Source organism: Tenrec ecaudatus, chromosome 5 (assembly GCF_050624435.1).
Source record: "Tenrec ecaudatus isolate mTenEca1 chromosome 5, mTenEca1.hap1, whole genome shotgun sequence".
NCBI lineage: Eukaryota > Metazoa > Chordata > Mammalia > Afrosoricida > Tenrecidae > Tenrec > Tenrec ecaudatus.
Window position 1 is genome coordinate 43,968,863 of NC_134534.1, and position 26,053 is coordinate 43,994,915.

At 41.6% G+C, this 26,053-nt stretch overlaps 1 protein-coding gene across 1 annotated transcript in view; it reads left to right on the plus strand.

Moving 5' to 3' along the window:
* Nucleotides 1-4,650: 4,650 nt before the first annotated feature.
* CDH17 (cadherin 17) overlaps nt 4,651-26,053 on the plus strand; it is a 58,908-nt gene continuing 37,505 nt past the window's right edge. The window contains exons 1-7 of the mRNA XM_075550612.1: nt 4,651-4,717; nt 12,799-12,897; nt 14,288-14,422; nt 20,559-20,697; nt 23,526-23,684; nt 23,794-23,993; nt 25,737-25,868. Of these exons, the coding sequence (XP_075406727.1) occupies nt 4,667-4,717; nt 12,799-12,897; nt 14,288-14,422; nt 20,559-20,697; nt 23,526-23,684; nt 23,794-23,993; nt 25,737-25,868 (915 nt within the window). The 5' untranslated portion in view covers nt 4,651-4,666. The remainder of the gene's footprint in view (nt 4,718-12,798; nt 12,898-14,287; nt 14,423-20,558; nt 20,698-23,525; nt 23,685-23,793; nt 23,994-25,736; nt 25,869-26,053) is intronic.

The following is a 26,053-nucleotide window of genomic DNA, read 5'->3' on the forward strand; positions in this document are numbered from 1 at the left end:
AAATTAAATCATTGGCAACAGCAATCTTTCATCCATTTATTATGATGTTGCTTAATGGCCCAGTTGTGGGAAATTTTAATGCTTAATAATTGCTCATTTATTTTTTTTATCTCCCAGGACATTTTTGAAGTCAAAATAGGAAAGCACTTTTTCCTTTTCAAACTTTAAATGCAAGGGCTTTGCAATTTTCAGGGTATGAGTTCTTAGAGTCCTTATTCACATGCAGTCAAGAAATCAAATAATTTATTGCACTAGGAAAATATGTGTTAAAGGGCAAAAATATCACTTTTCATGCTACAATTCACAAGGCCCAAGCCACATGCTTGCCTCATATGCATATGGCAGCTGGACAACGAATAAGGAGGACTGAGAGAGAAGAGTTAATGCATATAAATTAGATTGTTGGCAAAGAATATTGAAATTACACTGGGCTACCAGAATAAATAAATCTGTCTTGGAAGTATAGCCAGAATGCTCCTTAAAAGCTAAGTGTCAAGATATCATCTCTAATGCATTGGACATCTTATCAGAAATAACTACTATCTAGGGGATGTCAATTTGAATCAGAATCAATTCAACAGAACCTAACAACAATAACAATAACAACAATAGCAACATCCATATGCATACCAAAACTGGACAATGAATAAACAAACCCCCCAATAGATAGCTTTGAATTACAGTATTGGCAAACAATACTGAATATACCGTGGACTACAAGAACAGGCAAATCTGTCTTGGAAAAAGTACAGCAAGAATGCTTCTTAGGAGTAAGGATAACAAGACGTCGATCTCACATACTTGGGACATATTATCAGAAAGGACCAGTCCCTTTAAAAGAAAAATAATTTTATTAGGAGCTCATACAACTCTTACCACAATCCATACATACATCAATTGTGTAAAGCACCTTTGTGCGTTCATTTCCCTCATAGTTCTCAAAACATTTGCTCTCCATCTAAGCCCCTGGCATCAGTTCCTCATTGTCCTCCTCCCTCCCCGTTCCCCCCTCCCTCATGAACTCTTGATAATTTATAAACTATTATTTTATCATATCTTGCCCTGCCCCAAGTCCCCCTTCAACCACTTTTCTGTTGTCTGTCCCCAGGGTGGAGGTCCCATGTAGATCCTTATAATCAGTTCCCCCTTTCCAACCCACCCTCCTTCTATCCTCCCAGTATCACCACGCACACCACTGGTCCTGAAGGTATCATCTTCCCTGGATCCCCTGTGTTTCCAGTTCCTATCTGTACCAGAGTACATCCTCTGGTCTAGCCAGATTTTTAAGGCAGAATTGGGATCATGATAGTAGGAGATGGGGAGGAAGCATTTAGGAACTAGAGGAAAGTTGTATGTTTCATCATTGCTACACAGCACTCTGACTGGCTCCTCTCCTCCCTGCGACCTTTCCATAAGGGGATGTCCAGTTGCTCACAGATGGGCTTTGGATCCCCACTCCGCACTCCCCCCACCCATTCACTAAGATAAGATTATTTTTGTTCTGATGATGCCTGATACCTGATCCCTTTGACACCTTGCGATTGCACCAGCTGATGTGCTTCATCCATGTAGGCTTTGTTGCTTCTGAGCTAGATGACCACTTGCTTACCTTCAAGCCTTTAAGACCCCAGACACTATGTTTTTTGATAACTGCACACCATCAGCTTTCTTCACCACATTTACTTATGCACCCATTTGTCTTTCAGTGATCGTATCATGGAGGTGAGCACACAATGATATGATTTTTTGTTCTTTGATGCCTGATAACTGATCCCTTCAGCACTTCATGATCACACAAGCTGGTGTGCTTCTTCCATGTGGGCGTTGTTGCTTCTGAGCTAGTTGGCCGCTTATTTACTTTCAAGCCTTTAAGACCCCAGATCTTTTGATATCTTTTGATCGCTGGGCATCATCAGCTTTCTTCACCACATTTGCTTATTCACCTGCTTTGTCTTCAGCGGTTGTGTCGGGATGGTGAGCATCACAGAATGCCAATTTAATAGAAGAAAGTATTCTTGCATTGAAGGAGTACTTGAGTGGAGGCCCAATGTCCTTCTGCTACCTTAATACTAAACCTATAAATATATGCACATAGATCTATTTCCCCATCCTAATATATAAATATATTTGGTTATGTACATCCCTTTATTTAGACTTCTATAAACACCCTTTGCCTCTTAGCTCTTTCCTCTATTTCCTATTACTTTCCTCTTGTCCCACTGTCATGCTCAGTCTTCATTTGGGTTTCAGTAATTCCTCTTGGTTACATTACCCTTGATTACGCTCTACCAGGCCTCCCACACTCTCCTCATCACTGATTTGGATCACTTGTTGTTCCCTTGTACCTGAGTTTGTTAACACCACTACCTTGCCCCCCACATCCCCCACCCATGTCCCCCCAGAACTGTCAGTCCTGCTGTTTTCTCTTCCAGATTATTAATCCAGCCCATTTTATTTAGACAGACCTGCGGAGATAATAACATGCACACAAACAAGACAGAGAAAAACCAAGCAGCAATATACAACAAAACAAGAACAACAACAAACCAATGACAGAAAAACAAACAAACAAAAAAAACACAACAAGAAAGGAAAGCTTATAGTTAGTTCAAGGATTGTTTGTTGGCCTTTAGGAATGTTTTCCAGTCCAGTCTGTTGGGGCACCAGTCCCTGGCCCCAAAGTCCACCTTCAGCATTCCCTGAGGATCTCACCGCTCCATTCCCTTGCTGTTCTGTTGAACCCCCTTAATGTTTTGCCTCGGTGTGGCAGGATCAGATCAGGTGCAATTCCCACACTGTGTCTTTGGTGTTGTCCCCTGTAGGGCTATGGGTCAGTGAGGGACAGCATGTCTCATAGTGGGGCCGGCCATGTGGTCCCTTCTGTGGGCTGGCTGCTCTAAATGAGGTCATCGTCCTCAAGGCCTGGTGGGCCAGGATGTGCTCCACTCTCTCCTCCTGCCCCTTCATCTGCTCCAGTGTACTCTGATCAGTTATGTCCCTCTCCCGGAGCTGCAGATTCAATGTTGTCCTTTGAAATAAATTCTTCTGGGGGGAGGTATAGGTGGAAAGGACCAGTCCTTGCAGGAGGACATCATGAGAACAAAAAAGACAGATTCTCAAGGCTACGGATTAACCTAGTGACTGCCACAGTGGTCTCAAATACAGCCCCCTTTGTGAGGATACACAAAGCCGGGCAATCGTTTGCTCTCTCATACGTAGAGCTACTGTGTTAGAACCTATTTGACATCACCTAGCAATAGCAGCCAGAATGATGAGAATTAATCATCATGCATTTCACATGTTGAGTATATTCGTGATATATGCTCAATGTAGAAAAGTTTAAAAAACAAGGAAAACACGAAATAATCTCTACAGACAATACCATGATTGGAATTTTAGTAAAAGAAATGCACTAGTTATTCCTTTGCTCTTTTTGCTGGGGGTGGGGGGGGGGGAGGAGTGTCCGATATTATGGTAAGCCACAACCCTGCATGTGATATGGAGCACTTTAAATCTCCTAGTCATGATGCATCTTAGGAAAATGATCATTTCTTTGAAACATGAAGTCACAAATCACAAAGAAAGGTGGTAAGCAGAAGAGATCAGGCGGGTTTAATTTAAGAAGTGCATTATTTCCGTACCAGGAGCCCTGGCGGGGTGGTGGCTTATGTGGCGGGCTGCTAAGCGCCATTTGAACCTGCTAGCTGTGTCGCTGGAGAAAGTGAGATAAACAGTGACAGTCTTAGAAACTCACAGGAGCAGTTCTGCTCTGCCCTACAGAGGAACTATGTATCAGACTCAACTCGATGGTCTTGAGCTTTAGAGGTTCCCTCTCCCCCCAAAGGTGGGCATATTTTGTAGGTAACAACAGTGTCTAGAGGATTAATGAGATTGTTGAGTGACAGACTGTATGCGTTCTTTCTTTCTGAGGAATGTCTATCTGCAGGGGTGAATCAGAGGAGCCCTCATAATCTTAGTACTGACTTAGAATATACAGTTAGGTGATGTAATATAGGAGTCCTTGGTGGGGCAATGGTTAAGTGTTTGGCCACGGATCGAAAGGTGGACAGTTTGTATCTCCTCAGAAGTGCCTCCAGAGAAAGGTCTGCCAATGTACTTATGTAAAGATTATCTAACTCGCTGCCCCCAAGTTGATTCCTACCCGTGCTGACCCTATTGGACAGGGAAGAACTGCCCCTATGCTGTTCTGAGACTGCAATTATTTTCCAGAATAAAAAGACTTAGCTTTCTCCCGAGAAGCAACTGGTGGTATAGAACTGCTTACCGTGCAGTTAGCAGCCTAGCCTACAGTCAGCATACAATCTCCACCAGGACTCCTTCGCAAAGAGTACAGTCCATGAAAACTGTATAGGCAATTCTACCCTGACTCATAGGGCGTCACCCTTATTGGGATTGGCTCAAAGACGGCTGATTTGACTTTGGTTTTTATGCTGGCATATAAAATATGTCTTTTTCCTTTCAGAAATTTATACCTATTTTCTGTCCATGCAGGGGATAGCTTAGTCTTTTGTCATCTCATTCTACTAGATCTGTAACGGGGAGTCATAGAGTGAACCTTCCTGGTTGGAAAGGCAAGATTTGACTACACTGCTAACTAGTCATTTTTATCTCTGATTTATTCACAGGCGTTGGAATAAAGAAAAACATGATGTTTCAAGCCCATCTGGACTCCTTGTTTCTCCTGACACTTTGTTTGGTAAGATAAGAGTGTGTTGTTTCTGCTTACTAGAGTGTTTTTCATATCCTTCCACACCACTCCATGGAAACCACGGTTTTCAAAATGTAACTGATGCACAAGAAAGTCACCCTGCTTGCCCTTATGCAGTGTTTTAGATAAAATGGTTACAAATCACATTCATAACTCTTTCCCACAACCAGTGGAGGTTTTTTTTTTCTCAGCTCTTAAAAGCCAACGCCCCTTAACAGGCAAGAGTCAAAACAAATCTATTTGTTTAGGTTTTGACCTTCATGTAGAGCTCAGAGAATCTGTGAAAAAAAGTATATTGGCCCATGTATTTATCTATGTCCTTGACAACCTGATAATTTTTTAAAACTTTGACCATGAAAAACTGACCAGTGAAGCATTAATAAAAGCATTTTCTCTATTTTCAACTCTGTTCTACTTTGTACTTTTCTTTCCATCTATGGTTTGATCTTCTGGATCTGGAGTTTTCTGGTTAAATTGATCTTTAATGTTTGGAAGGTCAACTCCATCAACTGACAGGCTTCTAGAGCTTGGACTGGACGAAATCTAGTCCAACCCTCAACTTGGTAGCGAGATCCAGCCTTCACCTTAAGTTCATTGGAAGGTGCCATCGCCATTTTGCTCATAAGGTTCTTGAAGTCCATAATCGGATTTGCCAAAATAAACAAATAAGTTGTGGTATTGTGAAATAAATGTGTGGGAAGCACTTGCTTTCTCCTAACAAGGAAGATACTAGACCCTCACACCTCAAGTCTTTCTTCCTTTCTTTGTGGACCCCAAAATAACAACAACAAATTTCATGTGCCAGAGATCTCCCAAGAGTTCACCCAGTTCAGAATAGTTCCCTAGCAAAATAGAATCAAACCTGTAAACCACAAAAATCTTTTTTCCAAAGAAGAAACGCTGCAGCTCCAACTTTATGAACAGTGTGCATTCTCACAGATTGGGCACCCAAGACTCGATCCCCAGACTCTTCCACACTCCCACCTCTCTGTGCAAGCATCACCATTTTCCTTTTTTCCTCTTCATTCCCTTCCAGCTGCCCTTTGCTATCTACATTATTATAGGCTGGTGGTGAAGTCAGACCTGGCTGCCAACTTGGCACTGCCACTTATCACTGATAGGAACTTGGGTGAGTTACTCAAGCTTTGGACCTTAGTTTTCTTCCCCGTGCCATGGGATGAATAATAGTACTAACCTTAGAGGTTGCTAAAGCATTCAGATGAGATAAAGCACAGACAAAGACCCTTGGGCCAGTGACGTGTTCAGTGTAAGGTCTTAATAAGGGGTAGTTATTATTGTCACTAAAGTATCTTAAGTATTCTGTGCTTGAGCTCACGTGGGAGGAGCCCTGATACCATGCGGTTATGTGTTGGGCTGTTAACTGCATTGTTAGCAGTTCAAAACCACCAGATGCTCCTCGAGAGAACATGAGGCTTTCTAGTTCTGTAGAGTTTCAGTCTTGGACACCCCCAGGGGCAGGTCACTATGAGTTATTATTGACTCAGTGACAGGGTGTTTGGATGGGATTGATGGCCTGGAAAGCTGTTTAGCAATGTGCTCCAAAGTTGGGGCTTAGTGGCCATCTAGTCCTGCTGCAGCACGATCTGTGAGCATTTTACCTTTGCTGTGGGGTTTCTCTGGAGATATTTTCCTGCTGTTATTGTTACAAGGTCCAGAAGAAATGATGTTTACTAGGCGCGGTCCCTCTACTCACTGTCACAGAGGAGGTGCTCAAATCAGTCTCCTTTTCTTTCACCTCTTTGCGCAAGATGACAGATGATATGCTATCCAGCTCCTGCATAAACCCACCATCTTGATATTTCCCAAGTTTCTACCACTATTCTTCCAGGATTTGGCATTATCGCTTGATGACTCATAGTGCACAAATGCACTTTGAAATCTTTATAGCTCAGGTCGCTTTGTGAAAGGGCAGGAAGAAAGATGTGCTGACCAGATATGGGAGCTAAACTTTGACCTCTACAATTAAGACCGTGACCCTCCAGTCATCATTCTTTCCTGAGAGGTAGGGAAGTTGTCTACATGGAAACAGGCAAGCATGTTTATGAGATTGACCTGACTATTGTAGTTTCCTCTGGTATGACAAATGGAAACGCTGATATTTGCTGGTGTGAGCAGAAAGTTGACCAAGGAATTTCACTGGTCAGCAGAAAGTCGTGCCCTTCTCTTGAGCCAACCACGATGGCACCCTGACCTCAGTTTTTGTGCCAGGCCCATGCTTTCCAGAATTAATGGGCTGAGAGAAGAGATGAGAAAAATGTGGGAGAGAAGATAAGGTGCCAGAGGAAGATAAGCTTAGAAATGAGGAGATGGGCTCGAGCCTTTTGTGTTTCAGTTAAAAATGTGTTCAGCTACAAGCAGCAGAAAGTCTGTCTTACTGTTATTGTTAGATCCATCCTGCCAGGTCTGACTCAGAGTGCCCCTATGAAAAAGCAGAACAAAACATCGCTCTGTCCTGTACTCGCCTCATGAGTGTTGCTATGTCTGAGACCGTTGTTTCAGCCATTCTCTCAGCCCATCTCATGGAGGGTCCCCCTAATCTCTGACCTCCTACTTTACCAAGCACTGTGTTCCTCTCCAGAGAGCGATCCCTCCTGATAATGTGTCCAAGTATGTAAAACAAGGCTTTGCCATTTCTAAAGCATATTCCAGCTGTGCTTCTCCCAAAAGAGATTTGTTCAGAGTTCTGGAATTCGTGATATGCTTATTAGTCCTTTCCAACACCATAAGTTGAATGCATCATTTGTTCACTCTTCCTTCTTTATTGTCCAGCTTTCACATGCATGTAAGAAACTTGAGAATGCCCTGGCTTGAGTCAGGTGCACCTTAGTCCTCAAGGTGACATCTTTGATTGCTAGCACATTAAAGAGTTGATTTTGCAGTTGATTTGCCCAACACACAGTGTCATTTGATTTTGACTACTTTTTCCATGGGCATTGGGTGCAAACCCAAGTAAAATAAATAACTGACAACTTCATTCTTTTCAGTTCAAATTAATAGAAGGTTTAGAGACTAAGAAAGACAATGGACAAGACTTACATTATAGAGACTTTCCATTAATATATATTTTTCCGTTGTCTTTAAAAAAATCATTTCAACTTCATTATTTTCCACATTTATCATGATTTTGTTTCTTGGTCCAGTTGTGAAGAATTTTGCTCTTTATAAATAGGTGTAATCATATTGAAAGTTATTGGTTTGTGCTTCAAGTCCTCTGTGTTTTCATTAAGCAAGGTTGTGTCAACTGCATATTGCTGATTTCAGGTCAGCCTTTCTCCAACCCCAGTGTCAAATTCTTCCTCATATAGCCCAGCTGCTTGGATTATTTGATTATCAGCTATAAACTAATGGTGAAAGGATCTAAACCTGTCCTTGCCTGATCTTATACTTTTCTGTATCCCTTGTTCTGGTCTAGATACAAATTTGTCTGAGCCCAATGAAGTGTTCTAGAGTTTCTACTTTTTGTAATGGTATCCATAATTTGTTATGACACATTCAGTTGAATGCCTTTGAATAGTCAACGAAACACAAATAAACATCTCTCTAGTAATTCTGCCTTCAATGAAGATTCATCTGCTATCAGAAACAGTGTTCCTCATTCTGTGTTCTCTTTTGAGTCCAACTTGAATTTCTGGTAGTTCGTTGTTAATTCACTACTAAAACCATTTAAAAATTATCTTCAGGAAAATTTTAATTGCATGGGGTATTAATGACATTGTTTCCACAAGCTGTAGGTTCACCTTCCTTTGGGGGTCTGTCTCAGAGGGTCGTGGTAGGAATTTATTTTTCTCAGATAGTAAAAAATCAAGACAGTGTTAGCAGCTGTGTGGTAGTCTCAGAGACTGACTTCTCTCTCTTGGTTCCATCATCTTTTGAGCTGGCTCGTCCCCGAGTGGCTTCATAATAGCTGCTATAACTGGAGACAAAGGTTCATTGTCAGGGCAAAAACATAATGGGGGAAGGAAGATACCAGGTATTTGCCTTTTTAAAAAAAAATCAGGAAACAACAACTAGACTGGAATGCTTTAGACTCCCCCCACCCCCTCTTAAATCATTTTATTGGTGGCTCTAACAGCTCTTTTAATGTTCTATACATCATATTTTACATATGTTGCCAGCCATCATCATTCTGTAACCATTGATTTTCTATTTGAGCCCTTGGCATCAGCTCTTCTCCCCACCCCACCTTGTTTTGTTTTGTTTTGTTTACCACCTGGGACTGGGTCACCTGACATCTTTTTAGCTACAAAGAAGTCTGGGAAAGAGACCATTGGTTCCTTAGCTTCTGTGGTGGAAGGAAGATGGAGAAAAAAAGAGGTTGGATGGCAAATCCACATGATTTTGAGGGAGAGAAGACCAAATTTCAAAGTCCTAAAATGTGGGGAATACTTTGAAACTTTATAGAGTTTACCTTTTAAGTTTACTTAAAATATGTATTGTTAATAATCGCAGTGATAAATCATAACTGTAGAAATGCTACAAATAAGGGTAGGGTGTGCGGTTATTGTGAACTCCTCACTTGGACCCCCACATTAACAACTGGTTATAATAGATATAATTCAACCTTTGGTTTTGTTATATATGTCTATATATGTTGAATTAATATGCAGTCAGCATTCCAGATTTAAAGCTGATATTCATTGTTAATAGTTGCTTATCAAGTAAATATCATGCCAGAGAATACGTAAATATATGTACAAAATGGAGTAACAGTATACATAATTTTTGAGCTCAGTATGAATAATATGGAGAATAATGTAATAAAAATAATATTTTAGATTATCTTCTTATGTCCCAACAATATTTATTTGGGTGTCCGAGATGTTCCACATATTTCTCATAAAGTTGTGGACAGGGAAGATTATATCCTAGTACACACAGAGGAGCCCTGATAGAGTTAACAATTAAGAACTTGGCTGGCAACTGAAAGTTTGGTAGTTCAAATCCATCTAGAAACTCATGGCAGAAAGACCTACTGATCTGTTCCCTGAAAGATTAGAGCCTGAACTCCCTGGGAGGAATTTTCACTCTGTCACATGGGGTCACTATGAGTTGAAATAACAACAGTGCATTGAGTGGGAGGTAATAAGAAGCAGGTGAACAATAAATATTAATTGGAAGTAACACTATGACGGAAGCTAATAAGACTTCAAACCAGACTTACTGCCACTGAGTCAATGCTGACTCATAGTGACCCCTGTGGGATTCCCATTCCCGTTTATGGGAAAAGAGAGCCTAGGCTTTCTCTCACAGAACTGCTGGTGGTTTCAAACTGCCAACCATGCAGATTGCAGCCCAACTCGTAACCACTACACCACCAGGGCACCTAATAAGGCCCAGATGAAGAATACTTAGAAAGTGAGACCAAGGAACTACTTTCTGACAAAGTAATGTGTGAGCTCAGACCTGGGGCTAAAAAAAGTATTATTTGAATTTGAAGAGGGAGAGTGGGAACATCCCAGGGAGAGGAAGCAACAGGTACAAAGTCCCAGAGGCAGGGAGTACGTACATTGGTAGACTTGAGGAACTGAAAGGAAGAGGGTGGGGACCTGGGAGGGTGACTTGTTCGGGGCGGGGGTGGGGGGGTGGGGTGGGGTGGGGCTGAGCACAGTGAGATATCAATGAAGGTTTAATGCAGCTCTTTCATTATTAAATTTCTTCATGTGGTGACCACAGGCACACAATCTAAATACTGTCCAAAATATTCTAGATAAATAAAAAGACACCCTGATCAAAAGAAGTAAAATGTGAAACAGAGTTTCAAATTCTCATGGATTCCATATGTTCAGGAGCTAATAAGGCTGAAGAAAGCCATGTAACAGTGGCCCTGAGATAGTCTTTGAAACTTAAACCAAAAATATTCCCTGGAGTCTTCTTTCAATCCAACAATGTAGCTGTTGTAGGTGCCATCAAGCTGATTCTGACTCAAGAGACTGTCCGTACAACAGAACAAAACACTGCCTGGTTCTGTACCATTCTCACAATTGTTACGATGTTGGAGTTCAGTACTATGTGAATTGGAGGCCACAGTGGCAATCCATCTCACTGGGGGAGCCTCCCCTTCCCAATGACCCTCTGTTTCATCAAGCATGACATCCTCCGGGGACTGGTTCATCCTCAAAGGACCCCTGGCTGTGCACTGGACTGCTAAGCACAAGGGCAGCCATTTAAACCCATTCGCTGCTCCGTGGGAGAAAGATGCGACTCTCCACACCTGTAAAGATTTACAGCCGTGGGAGCCAGCGATAGGGTTGCTATGAATCAGACGTGACTCAGTGGCAATGGGGTTTTGATCCCTCCTGATAACATGTCCAGACACACAAGACAGCGTCACCACCCTTGCTTCTAAGAAGGATTCTAGTTGTACTTCTTCCAAGGTAGATTTGTTCATTTTCTTGTCAGTCCATGTATACGGAATAGTCTTCACCAACAGCATGGTTCCAATCCACCAGTTCTTCACTATCCGGCTTTTGCATGCATATGAGGCAACTGAAAATAACTTCAAGCGATGGCTTTCCTTTTTGACACTTTAAAGTCTTGGAAGGAGCCCTGGTGCTGCATGAACTGAATGCTTGGTGCTAACCACAAGGTTGGCTAGTTCAAACTCACTATGTAGCTTGATGGGAGAAAGATGAGGCTGTCTTCTTTCCTAGATATTTACAGTTTTGGAAGTTCTATAGAGCAGTCTTCTACTCTGACCTAGAGAGTTTCGTAAGTTGGAATCAGCCCAAAGGCTGTGGATTTTGCAGTCTATTTGCCCAATGCAATGTGTCGCTTAATTTTTTTGTCAGTTGCTTCTGTGAGTGGTGATTGTGGATCTGTGACCACTTCAATCTTTGTTGATCAGGTGCTGCATGTTAGCTCACTCTTCCAGACTAGGTTTGGCTTTCAAGTTTAAGGTATTTGAATTTTAGAACCTTTATGGAACTACTGCTTAAAATAAACATCTTGTACTTTCTCCAGCCCCTAAAAAGTATAAATCACGAATAAAATGATAATTCTTTTATGTTCTTCATTTTTTTCCTTTTTGTGTCAGTTCAAATTCAGATTAAACTTTGGTCAAAATTTTATGTGCTAAATCTTGTATGTAACATATTTTCACACCCGTTTCTTTTTTCCTTATAAATCTAATTGTCATTGAAGTAGCCATGAGCTCCAGAGCACTGAGAATCTGCCATTAATCTCCTTATGAAAGAATGGGGGTGGCAGAAGATGTTTGAAAAAGCCAGCATAAGGCCTGGGAGACGTTAGGGTGAAGGACGACCTTGTGGGAGAAGAGCATGCATGCTTTCACTCAGTCATATCGAGTGTATGTGCTGCATCACCACTTGGATATTTTATTCTGGGTAACTGCCTTAAACTCTCCAAACCACATGAGTAACCCCGCCCACTGCCATTCAGTCGATACTGAATTAGACCGACAGACTGTTGAACCCTCTAGGGCAGAGAAGAGCTGTTCCATAGGCTTCAGAGAGTGTAAATCTTCATGGGAACAGACAGCTTCATTTTTCTCCTGCTAGCGCAGCTGGCGGGTTCAAACCACTGATCTTCAGGTTAGTAGTCCATTACTTAAGACACTGGGCTACCATGGGTCTCCTCCATTTGTAACCTGAAGAATCCTTGCTCAAAGCAAGGTGCACTCTGGTGCAAATGGGCAGAAATGGATCTCGTGTTTGCTTAGGCTCTCCCGTATCAAGGCGATTTGTTCTGTGATTTGGATCGCCTTTCTCACATAGCCTGTGGAACAATCTCTCTGTGGGAGATCCTCCGGGGTGAGCTATTGGCTTCACAGATGGTGAAATCTCTCACAGGAGACAGATGGCGTTTGTGACAGAGAAAAAGCAGTGCAGAGTCCAGATCAAACCACCTTAACACAAGAGCCTTAACATATTTCAGACCCATTTCGCTGATTTGGGCAAGTGTCCCCTTGTTTTGGGCCACCATAGAATCCTATGTCTCATACATCAGTTCTGAAAGCCCTGGTACAAACACCCAGGCATATTTATATCACAATAAATAATGATGCTAGTTTTCTCTTTCTTTTTTTACAGACAACTGGATACGGCCAAGAAGGGAAGTTTAGTGGACACCTGAAACCCATGACATTTTCTATTTATGAAGGTCAAGAACCATCCCAACTAATCTTCCAGGTAAGGGCCACCCTTGAACACTATTGACTTGATTCGACAAACTCTCTCTTGTGGACTTTGCTCCCTTATCTAACTGGAAAGTAGGAAATAAAATGGAAGCATGGCATATCTCGCTATCAAGGATGATTGCAAAAGCTAAGTTAAACAGAGAAATGAGTGGTCAGTACTGGAAGCAATTGAGCCTAGCATCCTCAGCCAGGATTTCCTTAATTTCCTCCTGTGCAGGGACCCTGATAGTTATCTCTGCACTGTCCAGCTTCTTGCTTCTTGCACTGCTTCACAATTTATAGGGGGAAAAACAAAGTTTAATGATTAATAGTCTGCCAAGTTTATGTGCTGTGATATTTCATCTTCCTCATTTTTTTTTACCATTTAGGAATTTTCAATTTTATGACTATTATAAACAGTGCTGCTTATACTTCAAGCATATAGCTTGTTGTTTAAAATATTTCTTTAGGGTAAATGTTATGGAATGCTTCTTGTTATCAATGACTACAGACATTTTTTGCCTCAAGTTATTTCCAAAACTATTGTGCGAACTTACGTCTCCACAAACAGCATATGTGTTCTTTTACATCCTTAACATTGGCTGTGATTGTCACTTAAATTGTCCATTAAAAATATATAAAAGGGTAAGATGTCATTAAATTTTCTTTTTTATTAGTAATGGGGATGGTTAATTTTTATGTCTGTTTTTTTGCCATTCGTCTATTTTTGTGATCTTAAAAGTTTATAGCTGTCCCTTGAACAAACCAAGACCAACCCCACCGCCGTTCAGTAGATTCTGTTTCAAAGAGACCCTCTGTAGGGGCTTCCAAGCCTTTACAGCACCTTAGTGGGTTTGAACTGCTGACCTGTGTCTGATATTGAGGGTCCTCATGAGTCAGAACTGACTCCATGCCAGTGAGATATTGTCTTTGTTTATGAAAAGGAAATGAAGAGAATATAATGTAGTGTCATCTCAAGTTGAAGCCACTTTTGAATTGTTTGCCTTACCATTAAAATGTCCTTTAATCTTGCCACACATTTTAGAATAATTAAATGACATTTTAAAAATCCTAGCAGTAAATCTGCCCTTAACATTTTGTAATTTCCATGGCTTTCTGATATTCACAGCTCCCAGACAGAGTTTAACTAGCTCCAGTTACAACTTAAAACATCAATTGTTTTTTGTTAATGTATTGAGTTAAATTGTACATCGTTTCTTAGAGAAAATGCAGTTGGAATGTCCATTAGTTCACTTGCCAGCAAACTTATAAAATATATCACTTTAAAAGGTGAGGGCTTTTAAATTTAGCTATTGCGCAAATGAAAACTTGAACTTAAATGGGTGAGTTTCTACAAATTCCACAACCTCATTTTTCCTAATCTCATTACTGATTTTTTTCAGTTTACATCCAAACCCCCTGCTGTGAATTTCCAACTAACTGGGGAGACAGATGGGATCTTTGAGATACAACCAAATGGATTTCTGTACTACACCAAAGCCCTGGACAGGGAAACAAGAGCTATTCACAGGCTCCAGGTGAGTGGGGCGAGCGGCGACCTCCAGTCTCTCCATGCCCCCTTTGTCCTTGGAAGCGTCCCTGGTACCTTCTTCCTTCGTGCAGAATTCTGTGACAGCTCTCCTACCTTGAACAGCACACTCTGAAAACCTCTATGGACATTTTCCCCAACTACAGAGAGGTGGGGCCCTGATGGCACAGTGGGCTACGCATTGAGCTGCTAACGCCCAGGTCAGTGGTTCGCAATCCAACAGCAGCTTTGTGGGAGAAGACAGGGCTATTTATTTCCATAAAGATTTAAAGTCTCGGAAACCCACAGCGGCAGTTCTGCTGTCAATGTTCTATAAGGGTCATTATGAGTTAGAATGGACTTGATGGCAGTGAGTTTGGTTTGAAGCTGAGAGGCATGGACTTAGCCTTAAGGTAACCCAATTTAAAATGCCAAGACCCTCGGATGGCATTGCTCATTGATGCTCAATGTCTAGGTCAAAGCCAGGCCAATATTTCTCTGCCAATACACTTGTGTCTGCTTGCAGAGGCTAGTGCAGAGCTGATTGCAGAGGCTCTGGAACCCTGGAGGAAGTAGTCTTGGTGCTGGGCTGGTATTCTTCTCGGCCTGGGAAGAGGCAGAGGAAGCAATGTTCAGAGGAACCACCGCCCCAAGCCCCACCTCTTTTCCCCACTTATTTTTCATGGTTTTGTTATCTTAACACACAAAGATGTAGAAGAGAAAACTGGGAGAAAGAGAGCATGCTAATGGCTTCCTGTCTGGTACCTGCTGTTATTGGCTCTACAAGCTGTCCGCCATCATGGTCCCTGAAGAGGGCACGCATGTCCATAGCCTCAGGGCCAAATTAAGTCTGTCCAGCTTCCAGTGGATGGCTGGAAAATCAGTTATGGTTAGTCCGGGTTAAGTGATGAGGCCTTCAGTATAAGGGGCCCTCTCAATGCTCAGTGGCTAATGGCCAGCATGGGAGTTTGAACCCACTAACTGCTCTCAGCAAGCAAAAGAAGGTAGTGTGTTTTCATAAAGATTACAGCCTGGGGAACCCTACAGGACCATTCCACACTAGCTTACAGGGCCCCTGCAAGTCGGCATTGACTCTACAGGAATGGGATTAATGGGTTTTAAAAAAGTAGATATCTATAACGAAAAGTTTGTTCTTAACCAATTTTTGAGACTATCATTCAGTGACATTAATGATGCTCACTACGGTGGACCCCATCACTTGTCGTCCGTTTGTCCTATTGCAGCGGCTGTGCAGCTGTGATACCAGAAGCTGCGTTGTTTGCTGCTGGTTCACAAGGTCACCCAAAGTGGACAGCTTTCAGCAGAGGAGGCTGTCCACATCTGAGGAATTAGCCATGGAAACCATTTTTAATCAGTTGTATTGGCATATAATTCACATGCCATACAATTCGATAGTTCAATCCCATTAAGAAGAGTTGTACAATCATCACCACAATCAATTTTAGAAGCGTCTTCTTTCTTGTACTCATTTTTATTAGCTCTTTCTCTCCTGACATATCCCCCAAGAAACCATTAATCCAGATACTGGCTTTATAGATGTCCCTATCCTGGATTTCATATACAGAAAAACACACCAAATAAATAAATAAACCAAGACAGCAAGTAAACCAGAGAAAAACTTCAAACAAAAAGAAAGCATAAAATATTAAAAATTAGAACAAATTTTAAATAGTTCAAAGGGGAGATCAAATGATAAGGTACTAAATTTTAACTTAACTGCTGCATCTGCAAGAATCTGTTTTCCAGTACACTCTGCATGATAGCAAGGTATTCACATCCCTGGTCTATGATTAGAAGGGATTCACTGGAGGCTTAATAATCAGTATTTCCCCTTCACATTAAACAATTTCAAGACAAGTCTTTAAAATCCTACATGCTATTCCTTCTGGTAGTTGGGAACCATCTAGTTTCTTCACCACACTTTGCTCTAGCACCTGAATCATCAGTGATCACTTCATGATGGCCATGTCATAAACATGAATTGCTCTTAGGGGCTAGAATCAAAGGAGAGCCCCAGATCCATTCGTATACGTATGGTTTATATATGTCTCTGGTTCACCTTTGAGACCTCATTGTCATTTTATGTTAGAGAGCACTATCAATCATCTTTGTGGGCCATAAGGTACTTCAATTGATACTGCCATTAATTTAGCCAAAAGGTATAGAATTTAAAACACAGTTGAGAAAAGGACATTGTATAAGTATAGGGGGCTACGAACCAAAATACATGAATTGTTACTTGTACAGATTTAAACTCTTAGGTGATTCAACAACATTTGCAGAAACCATGGGGGGGGGTAGATAGGGCCCAACTTTCAATATTATTCATTGGCAACAGTAGAACCCCATAATCAAGGAGGGTATTAAAAGGTAAGTGTACTCTAGTCCCAGCCCACCATTCATGGGCACCCTCAAAGCAAGAAATCGGAACCAAAGTCTAAGAGCCTCTAGTGCTGTCCTCTTGGGCTAGCAGGCATCTGCTTCTTGCACACGAGGGAGCTTCCGCCTCAAGTCCAAGGGCTCCAGATGAGTCTGAGAGAAAGCCCAGTGCATTTAGTAAGCTTTCCATATCGAGTCCTTCTGATGTTGCCTAAGAAGGATGCGCACTCCAAAAGAACACAATCTGAAGTTCTCGGAGTCTGTAGTGCATAGTCTGAGTCGCCATTGGCTGGGTAGGAACTAGCCCAAGAGTGTTCAGTGAGGAGTGTGCTACCGGGCATATTTCTCCCCTTGAGTTCTATTTAAGTATTGTGAAGGGTTGCCCTCCTCCACACACAGGGAGGTTGCTTCACCCCATTTTTCTTTCAACAGAGGTGTACTCACCATCTCTAAGACATGCAGGCTCCCCTGCCTTCATCTGGACTTGAATTTCCAGTACGGTTCAATTATCACTCTGGAAAGACTCTGTTGGTTTGGGGTGACCTTAGTACAAATGTGTGGCAGCAACAGAATTATCTTCTCCTTCTCCCCTACCTTGAATAACTGACACAGTTGAGGGTCACTATCAGTGATTTTAAGATGTTCATATTGAGGGGTCATATGTTAGCCACTGAAGACTTTCTGGATAGCAGTGAAATATTGTCAGACACTGAAAAGCCCATAAACAGAAGCAGAGATAGAACCAGAAGATGAGCCCCTCGGGTCAGAAGGCTCTCAAAATATAACAGGAAGGAGTTGCCTTCGCAAAGCAGAACCTGCCCTCAAGATGTGGATGGACCAAAGCCTGCAGGAGGAAAGCCTTGGAGATCTTCATTTGTTGATGGGCTGGGGTTAAAAATAAGAAGAAACAGCTGTAAACATTAATTACTAATCAGAACTTGGAATATAAAACAGAAACATGGGTGAAGGGAGACAGCAGATGGTATAAAATATGAAAATAAAAATAATTTATGAATCGTCAGGGGTTCAGGACGGAAGGAGGGTGGGGGTGGAAGGGGAGAAAAGAGGAGCTGAGACCAAGGGCTCAAGTAGAAAGAAAATGTTTTGGAAATGATGATGGCAATATATGTATGAATGTGTTTGATACAATTGATGTATGGATTGTTAAAGAGCTATAAGAGTCACCAATAAATTATTTATTAAAATTAAATAAATTTTAACAAATGGAATGGAGCCCATAAAGAACCATATTCTAGGCATTAGTGAACTGAAATCAATTGTATAGGCCATTTTGAATCAGAAGGTCATGATTTATTATGTCTGGAGCGACAGATTCAAGAGAAATGGCATCTCATTCATTTTCATAAAGGACATGCTGTCTATCTGCATACCATTTCCAGAAGTAGCATACGAGCGAGAAACAAAGTACCAAAGGGAGAAGTTCAAGCTGCACTGAGAGCGTTTGTCAAGTACGAGGTTCCAGAAATGGATGGAATGCCAACTGAAATGGGCTAAAACATAAGAAGAATTGTGAGAATGATGCAAGACTGATTACAGCACTGCATTGACAGGGAACTGCCAGAGGTTCCGGTCTGATTCATAAAAGGACATGGAACCATGGGATACCATTGTGGGTGTCAGATGGATCTTGGCTGAAGGCAGATAAGAGCAGTTAGAGGTTTTCTGTGCTTTGCCTATGAGAAGGCATTTGACTGAGTGGATCCTAACAACTATGGAGAGCCTTGAAAAGAATGGGAAGTCCAGAACACTTCACTGTGTTCGTGTAGAACTTGTACATGAATCAAGAGACAGTTGTGCAATTTTCTGTGTTTTTTCATTGTTTTTCATATTGGGGTTTATCTCTAATGTATTTTGTCATTGGGGGTAGCCCTCTTGAATTTTTGTTATGTGTTTTTCTGTTTTTCAGTATGTGAAATCCAGGATTGATGAACCTATAGAGACAGCAAGTAGAATAAAGATTCTGGGGGGTAAAAGAGAAGAGGGAGGTAAAAGGGAGCTGATATCAAGGAGTTCAAGGGGGAAGTTTCTATTTGGAAACTGATTGTGGTAGCAATTATACATACTGCTTGATGCGATTGAACTATGGGCTTATATGATCTTTGTATTAGTTCCCAATAAAAAGAGTTTTTGGTGAAAAAAAGAGACAGTTGTGCAAACAGAAGAAAGTTTAAAATCAGAACAAGGTTTAAAATCAGGAAAGTTGTGCAACAGCAGGGCTGCATCCTTTCACCAGATTCTTTAATCTGTATGCTGAACAAAAGCTGGTTTACATGAAGAAAGATAGGCTATCAGGATTGGAGGAAGGCTTATTAATATTCGTGATATACAAATGACACAATCTTGCTCGCTGAAACTGAGGAGGACTTGAAGCACTTTCTGATGAAGATTAAGGATCCAATAGGTAACGTCATGATGAATGGAAAATAGATGGAAGTTGTCAAGGATTTAATCTTGCTTGGATACACAATTAATGCTCATGGAGGTAGCAGTCAAGAGATAAAAGGATGCACTGCACTGGGTAAATCTGCTGCACAAGACCTCTTGAAAGTATTGAAAAGCGAGGATGGTATTTTAAAGATTAGGGTTTGCTTGACCCAAACCATGGTATTTTCAATAGTTTCATATGCATGTGAGAGTTAGACATTGAATATAGAAAATAAAGAAGAATAGATGCATTTGAATTATGGTGCTGGTGAAGAATTTTGAAAGTACCATGGACTGCCCAATTGGTGAGACTTTGTCTCATATACTTTGACCATGGTGTCTGGAGAGACCAGTCCCTGAGAAGGACATCCTGCTTGGTAAAGAGGAGAGGTAGCAAAAAGGAGGAAGGCCCTCAACCAGATGAATTGACACAGTGGCTTCAAAACTGAGCTCAAACATGAGCGCAATTGTGAGGATGGCACAGGACCCAGCAGCGTTTTGTCCTATTGCACCCAGGGTTGGTTTGAGCTGGAAAGACGACAGCATCTGACAACAACACGCAGGTGTTGCACCACCGTCATCACTCGTCATTTCCACAGGTTTTACATCACCCCACTCGGAAACTCGGTCCCCTTCAACAGTAACTCCCATTGCTTCCTACCCCCAGTGCCTGGTAAATACCAATAAACTTTGGTCTCTGCATACATGTCTATTCTTAATATTTCATATACACGGGGTTATATATTTATCCTTTGTGTCTGATTTTTTTCAAGGTCTATCCATAAAGTATCAGAATTCATTGACATCAAGTATATCAGGATTTCATTTCTCTGATGATTGAATAATATTCCCATGTATGCATAAACCACGTTTGTTTTCCCATTCTTCTGTTGGACACTTGGATTGTCTCCAACTTTTGGTTGTTTGGTTCCCTGCTCTGTCTCTTGGGACTATACTGATGAGTGGAATTTCTGCGTTATAAGGTGACACTATGTTTAACTCTTTGAGGAAACACGAAACCATTGTCCACAGTGGCGTCACCATTTTACATCCCCAACGCTGCACCAAGGTTTCAATTTCTGCACATATAGCTAAAATGTATGATGTGTTTTTTTCTGATGATAGTCAACCTAGAGGATATGAGGTTGGCGACTCCAAGTGGGCCTTTGGTGAGCTATGTTGATCCCCACCTGTCACCAGACCACTGGCTCTCAGAGCACAAATTTCCCTCCAGTCGCTTTGGAGCATGTGCTATAAAGTCTAGGACCACCAATGTGATTTGCATTTCCCTTCAACATCAGGTGACATCCCTGGATGCCCATGGAGGTAAAGTGGAAGGCCCTGTCCCTATCACCATAGAAGTGAAGGACATCAATGACAACCGACCCATGTTCCTCCAGCAAAAGTATGAAGCCTCAGTGAGGCAGAATTCCAGACCAGGTAACATGAGGGATCCTCAAGAGGATTTGGAGAGGGAGGAGGGTATCAGATGGAGCAGAATTTTGTGCACGATAGCAGCGCATACCACTTACTGTCTTAGTTGGTGGTGCAAATGATTAATCCATTTGGCCACTAATTTAAAGGGTGGAGGTTGAGGTTCACCCAGAGGTGCATTTTTTAAAAGGCATGGTGATCTTCTTAAAAAGCCAATAATTGAAAACTGTAGAGCATAGGTTTTCTCTGACACACATGGGTCCCCCTAAGTTGGAGTGGGCTCCAAGGCCCCTGGTTTTGTTTGTCTTTAGAATTCCCAGTGGTCTTGTGAAGTTGTTCTACTATCCCTATTGCCGCAAAACAGGGGTTCCAAATCTTGGCACTACTGACTCTTTGGTCCCGAGAATTGAATTATATATATATAATTTACACATAGAGCTACCTCATGTTTTGTTAGGATGCTTATGAATATCCCTGAGTTCTACCCACCAGATGCCGGTAGCTGCTCCTAACTCCCCAAATTATGCCAACCCAAATTTCTCCAGACATTGCCAACATTTTCTTGGGTAGGAGCGGGTGGGAGAGACCAATGCTTTAGGGTAAGACTAGGACTGTTGGGAGATCCCATATCCATTGAAGAATTTATTTCTCATGATCACCGCTGGCTCCCAGTTCTTTCTCTCAACGCATGTCCAGTTCCCAGCTATGTATGGTTCATTCTCTCTGCACGGGCATTGGCCTTTGTTCTTTATTCCCACAAAACCCTCTCAGCAAGGCATATGTGCATGCACAGAAATGGGTAGCTGAAGAAATATGACATCATAACAGGGTAAAAAACAAAACAAAAATGAGGATTAGTTCTCACAAGACTCTTGGCTATTTCCATAAATTCAGATTTTTCCCTCTTTACTCAATACCAAACTCACCACCGTGGAGTCGTGCTAATTCATAATATCCCCCGCCCCTGTGGTTTTCTGAGACCGTAACTTTACAGGACTAGACAGCTCTGTCTTTTCCCTGTGGAGCTGCTGATGGTTTCTAACTGCCAACCATGCAGATCACAGACCAACACATAACCCACCACTACACCACCATGGCTCCTCCTCTTTACTATACAGGCAATTTCCCTGTCCCTGAGCTTGCCTATTAAAGATTCACTGATTAAATTTGCTAAGTAAAAATCCTTCCCTAAATCTTACCCTTCATCTTTTCACCAATATGATCTTCTGGAATAGGGGTCAGCAAACTTCTGAGATGGAAGAGTCAATCCTGTCCCTCACACCAATTTAGAAATCACTTGAGTCATACTGATATTTTTATAAACAAATAAAAATCACTATTATCTGAAAATGAAACCATGATAGTTTTATTTTCGTTTTCGTTTTCAGAGTCACATGCATGCACCGAGAGCCACAGTTCACTGACCACCGATGTTAGGAGGCAATGCCCCTCCTTCTTTTGTTTCAGGACTCCTTTGTTCTAGTCAAAACAATTGTGGGCTCACAAACGAGGGCATCCTTTGGATGTGTGTATTATAGTCAGTGGTGTGCTGACAAATACCTAGTAACTGCCTGTGAGGAGGGAAAGTCCTGATTTGTAGCTTTCACTAATTTTCATGGTGAAAATACTCCCACCACAGCCTATTTGCCGCTATCGAGTCTTTAACAATGGACTCTATGGACTGGCTCCAGAACATCAGTGGCTCTAATCCCTCGATGAATTCATTTAAACAATAACTTCTTAATGCAAAACCCTATATTTTGCCAAACCAAACAAAAAACCAGTGAGCAAAATAGAATTGTTTTAATTTTTTTAAAGTATCTTTAATGCCTGGAAAACAACAGGGTTCTCGTGTCTATTTATACATTCATCTCGTTGTGATGTGCTGTTTAAGTCAAAGAATATTGTCACTCATATGTCTCTGGATATGTCAAAGAGCTCTATATAAAAGAGCAATTGTATATTGAGAAGGCTTCTCAGCCGAGGCCAGATCAAGTCGATAAGTCCGATATTAGCCCATATGTCTGATACTAGTCCATAAACTCCTCTTCAAACTAATGCAGCACAGGCAATGATGCTGAATTCAGGAAGATCATGGGCCAGTGGGGAGGTGGTCTTGTGGATCCAGTGGCAGTGGAAGCATCTCAACGCTGGTGCGGGTCTCCAGGTGTCTCCTCCAGCTCTCTGAGTGTCTCAACAGCAGGAAAGGGAAAGCAGAGGGAGTGTGTGTCCCATCTCCAGGAGGAAGAAGTTCCCAGAGTCCTCAGGAGATGGCCATGCCCACACAGAGGCATGGTTGGAGATGACCCGATTGACAGGCTAGACTCCACCCCTTCGCTCAAGTTGACAGGAGATTATGTAATTGCCAGAAATGTGAATAAAAATTAATGTTACATCAATAGAGTTGGAACGGGAAAGATGTTTTCTTTTGCAGTAAGATATAAATTCAGACATTCTTTGATAAAATACCAGAATTTGGCAAGTAGTGATTTCTTAAAAATTGGTTGCAATGTGGATTCTGAAAGCCTATCCGCAACATGTTTAGTATTCTTTTCCAGCGAAACATATATCATCTTGTAGTTTGAGAGGATCCTTTAGGCATGCGTGCTTTTTCACTCCCTTGAGACAGTCTTAGGAAGTCTCAGAGGTCCCGGGATTGCATTTTGAGGACCGTGTTATAAGACAAGAAAGCAGAATAAAGATTTACTTCCTTACTGTTATGAATGATAACACTTTCCCTTGTTCTATGTCTATCCCTGAGAAGGCAAGAGTTGGTTTCAATTTTGGTTTTAATTACCTTTTTTTCCCTCCCCTGGGCACATTTTGTTAAATAGGGAAGCCCTTCATATACGTCAATGCTACAGACTTGGATGATCCTGCCACTCCCAATGGCCAGCTTGTTTATCAAATCATCATTCAACTTCCTCTGATCGAAAACATTAAGTACTTTCAGATCAACAATAAAACAGGGGGGATCTCACTTACCCAGGAAGGTAAGTCTAACGGGCTGTCATTATAGGACCCTCTGAGTCGGGGAAAGGGCCCTATGTCTATATCACCTGGAGAGACAGCTCCTTTTCTCCTCTCCCACACGTTTCATAGGAGCTTGGAAATTGGATCCCATGCAGAATTCTTTATACAGTCTAGTGGTCTCAGTGAAGGACATGGAAGGCCAGAGTGAGAATTCTTTCAGTGACACCACATCTGTGGATATTATAGTGAAGGAGAATATTTGGAAAGCACCAGAACCTGTGAAAATTGAAGAAAACTCCACTGAGCCTCACCCCCTCAAAATCACTCAGGTAATGCACAAGAAACACCAAGGTCCCACTAGATTAATTAAGATTCACGGTCTTCTCACTCTCACCCTTGGTCCTGAGGGGTTCATCTGTCCTAGATTCCCTGTGTTTCCAGATCCCATCTGTACCGCTGTGCATCCTCTGATCTAACCAAGTTTGCAAGGTAGAATTGGGATCATGATAGTTGGGGGTGGGGTGGAGTGGAGGAAGCGTTTAAGAACTAGAGGAAGGTTGTGAGTTTCATTGTTGCTACACTGAACCCTGAGTAACTTATCTCCTCCCCACTACCCCTCTGCAAAGGATGTCCAGTTGTCTACAGATGGGCATTGGGTCCCCATCATGTACTCCCCTCATTCACGATAATGTGATTTTTTTTCCCTCTGCTTTTGGTGCTTGAAACCTGGTCCCCTCGGCCCTTCATGATCACATATTGGTGTGCTGCTTCCATGTGGTCTTTGCACATAACAAAATTCTAAAGCAAATTGAGATGTCTCTGGATTTTACCACTGTGGTCATACCATTTGGATTCAGATAAACATTTGAACTTTAAAGGAGAACTTCTCTGACTTTCACGGCCAAAGTCAATACCACTAATAATTATTGATCCCTGTTGGAAGTATGGGACATGGCTTCCCTGGAGTGGATTGTATATGTGCATCTATCAAGTTTGGATTTGGGGTTTCAAATGCTTTTGAAAGGCTGGGAGTTCTTGTGGGTAAGAACGTTGCTCTAATAGATTCACCCCATCAGAAACTGAAGGCAGAGATGGAATTCATCAAGGGGAATAGTGTCAAGTAGACAATCTGTCCGAGGAGCTTCCCCTACTGATCTCTATCTGTGCTTTTCCTTTCCATCCAAGTATGGTTTCACTCTCCCTCTCCACTGCTGGGTCTCACTTCTACCTTAGCTCCTGAAAATATGTTCTAGGCTCCACCACGCCTGTTAGTTTCTGAATTTATGTTAATGTTAAGGTGATGGGCAGTCTTCATAGGACTGTTTGAAGATTAAATACCATCCACAAGAGCATTTACAATTGTATTTGGTAAGGTGGAAACCCTTAATCAACATTATTAGTATTTAATATATCAGACTGGCAAAGGTCTGTCTATGGCAAGTAGACTAGTCTTTCTATTGAGTTGATTTATTTCTACCCGATTGTTTGCAAAACAACTGCAGGAGTCAGCACTTTCAGACTAAACATCGAGGGGCCAAGTGTGCCTTATTTATGTATTTGTCTTACTTAAATAATATCCTGGAGACGAGTTGAAAGTGTCTCTTATTCTTCTGAGTTAGTGGATCTAAGAAGCGTGTCGTAAATCATGGTTTAGTTCTTCAGACTGTGCTATCGATGAAATACTTAGTTCCTTATTGTGACGTTTCATGAATACAAAGCCTTCAGAATCACAATGAGAATTCAAAAAAAATCACCCACAAAGTATTTGGAGAGTGCCCATGGTCTTAGTGAAGAAAAATAGCCCAGGATTTGAAGTGAAGGAAAATAACCTCCTTGCCTTACTGAAGAAAAATACCCCAATGAGCTTGTCAGAGCAATAGAGCTTGGGTAAAAAAAAAAAAAGAGGTTATTTTGATTGAAAATGGACAATGCTATGCATTTGTAATAAGAACCTGCAGACATACAAATGTGGATTTTCCCTATGAGAACCACATCATAGTTAACTTCCTGTCCCGTTCTTTCTTGGTATGGATGTACCTGCCCTTCCTCACAATTCACTTTGGACCCTGTAGGTACGGTGGAATGAACCAGGTGCACACTACTCTTTAGTCGAATTGGAGAAGCTGCCAAGATTCCCATTTTCAATTGATCAGGAAGGGGATATTTATGCAACTGAGCCCTTGGACCGAGAAGAAAAGGAATCAGTAAGTAAAATGGGAAAAGCTTCATGAGTGACAAGAGAAATTCTTGTGCTCATCTACAGATGAGGAAAAAATATTGATTTTGTAAAAAAAAACAAACGAAAGTATTCTGAGTCCCAGCTTGCACTGGCTTTTAAAAGATTCAATAACTTCCTAGTTCTAAGAATGTAATTAAGGGAGCAAATGAA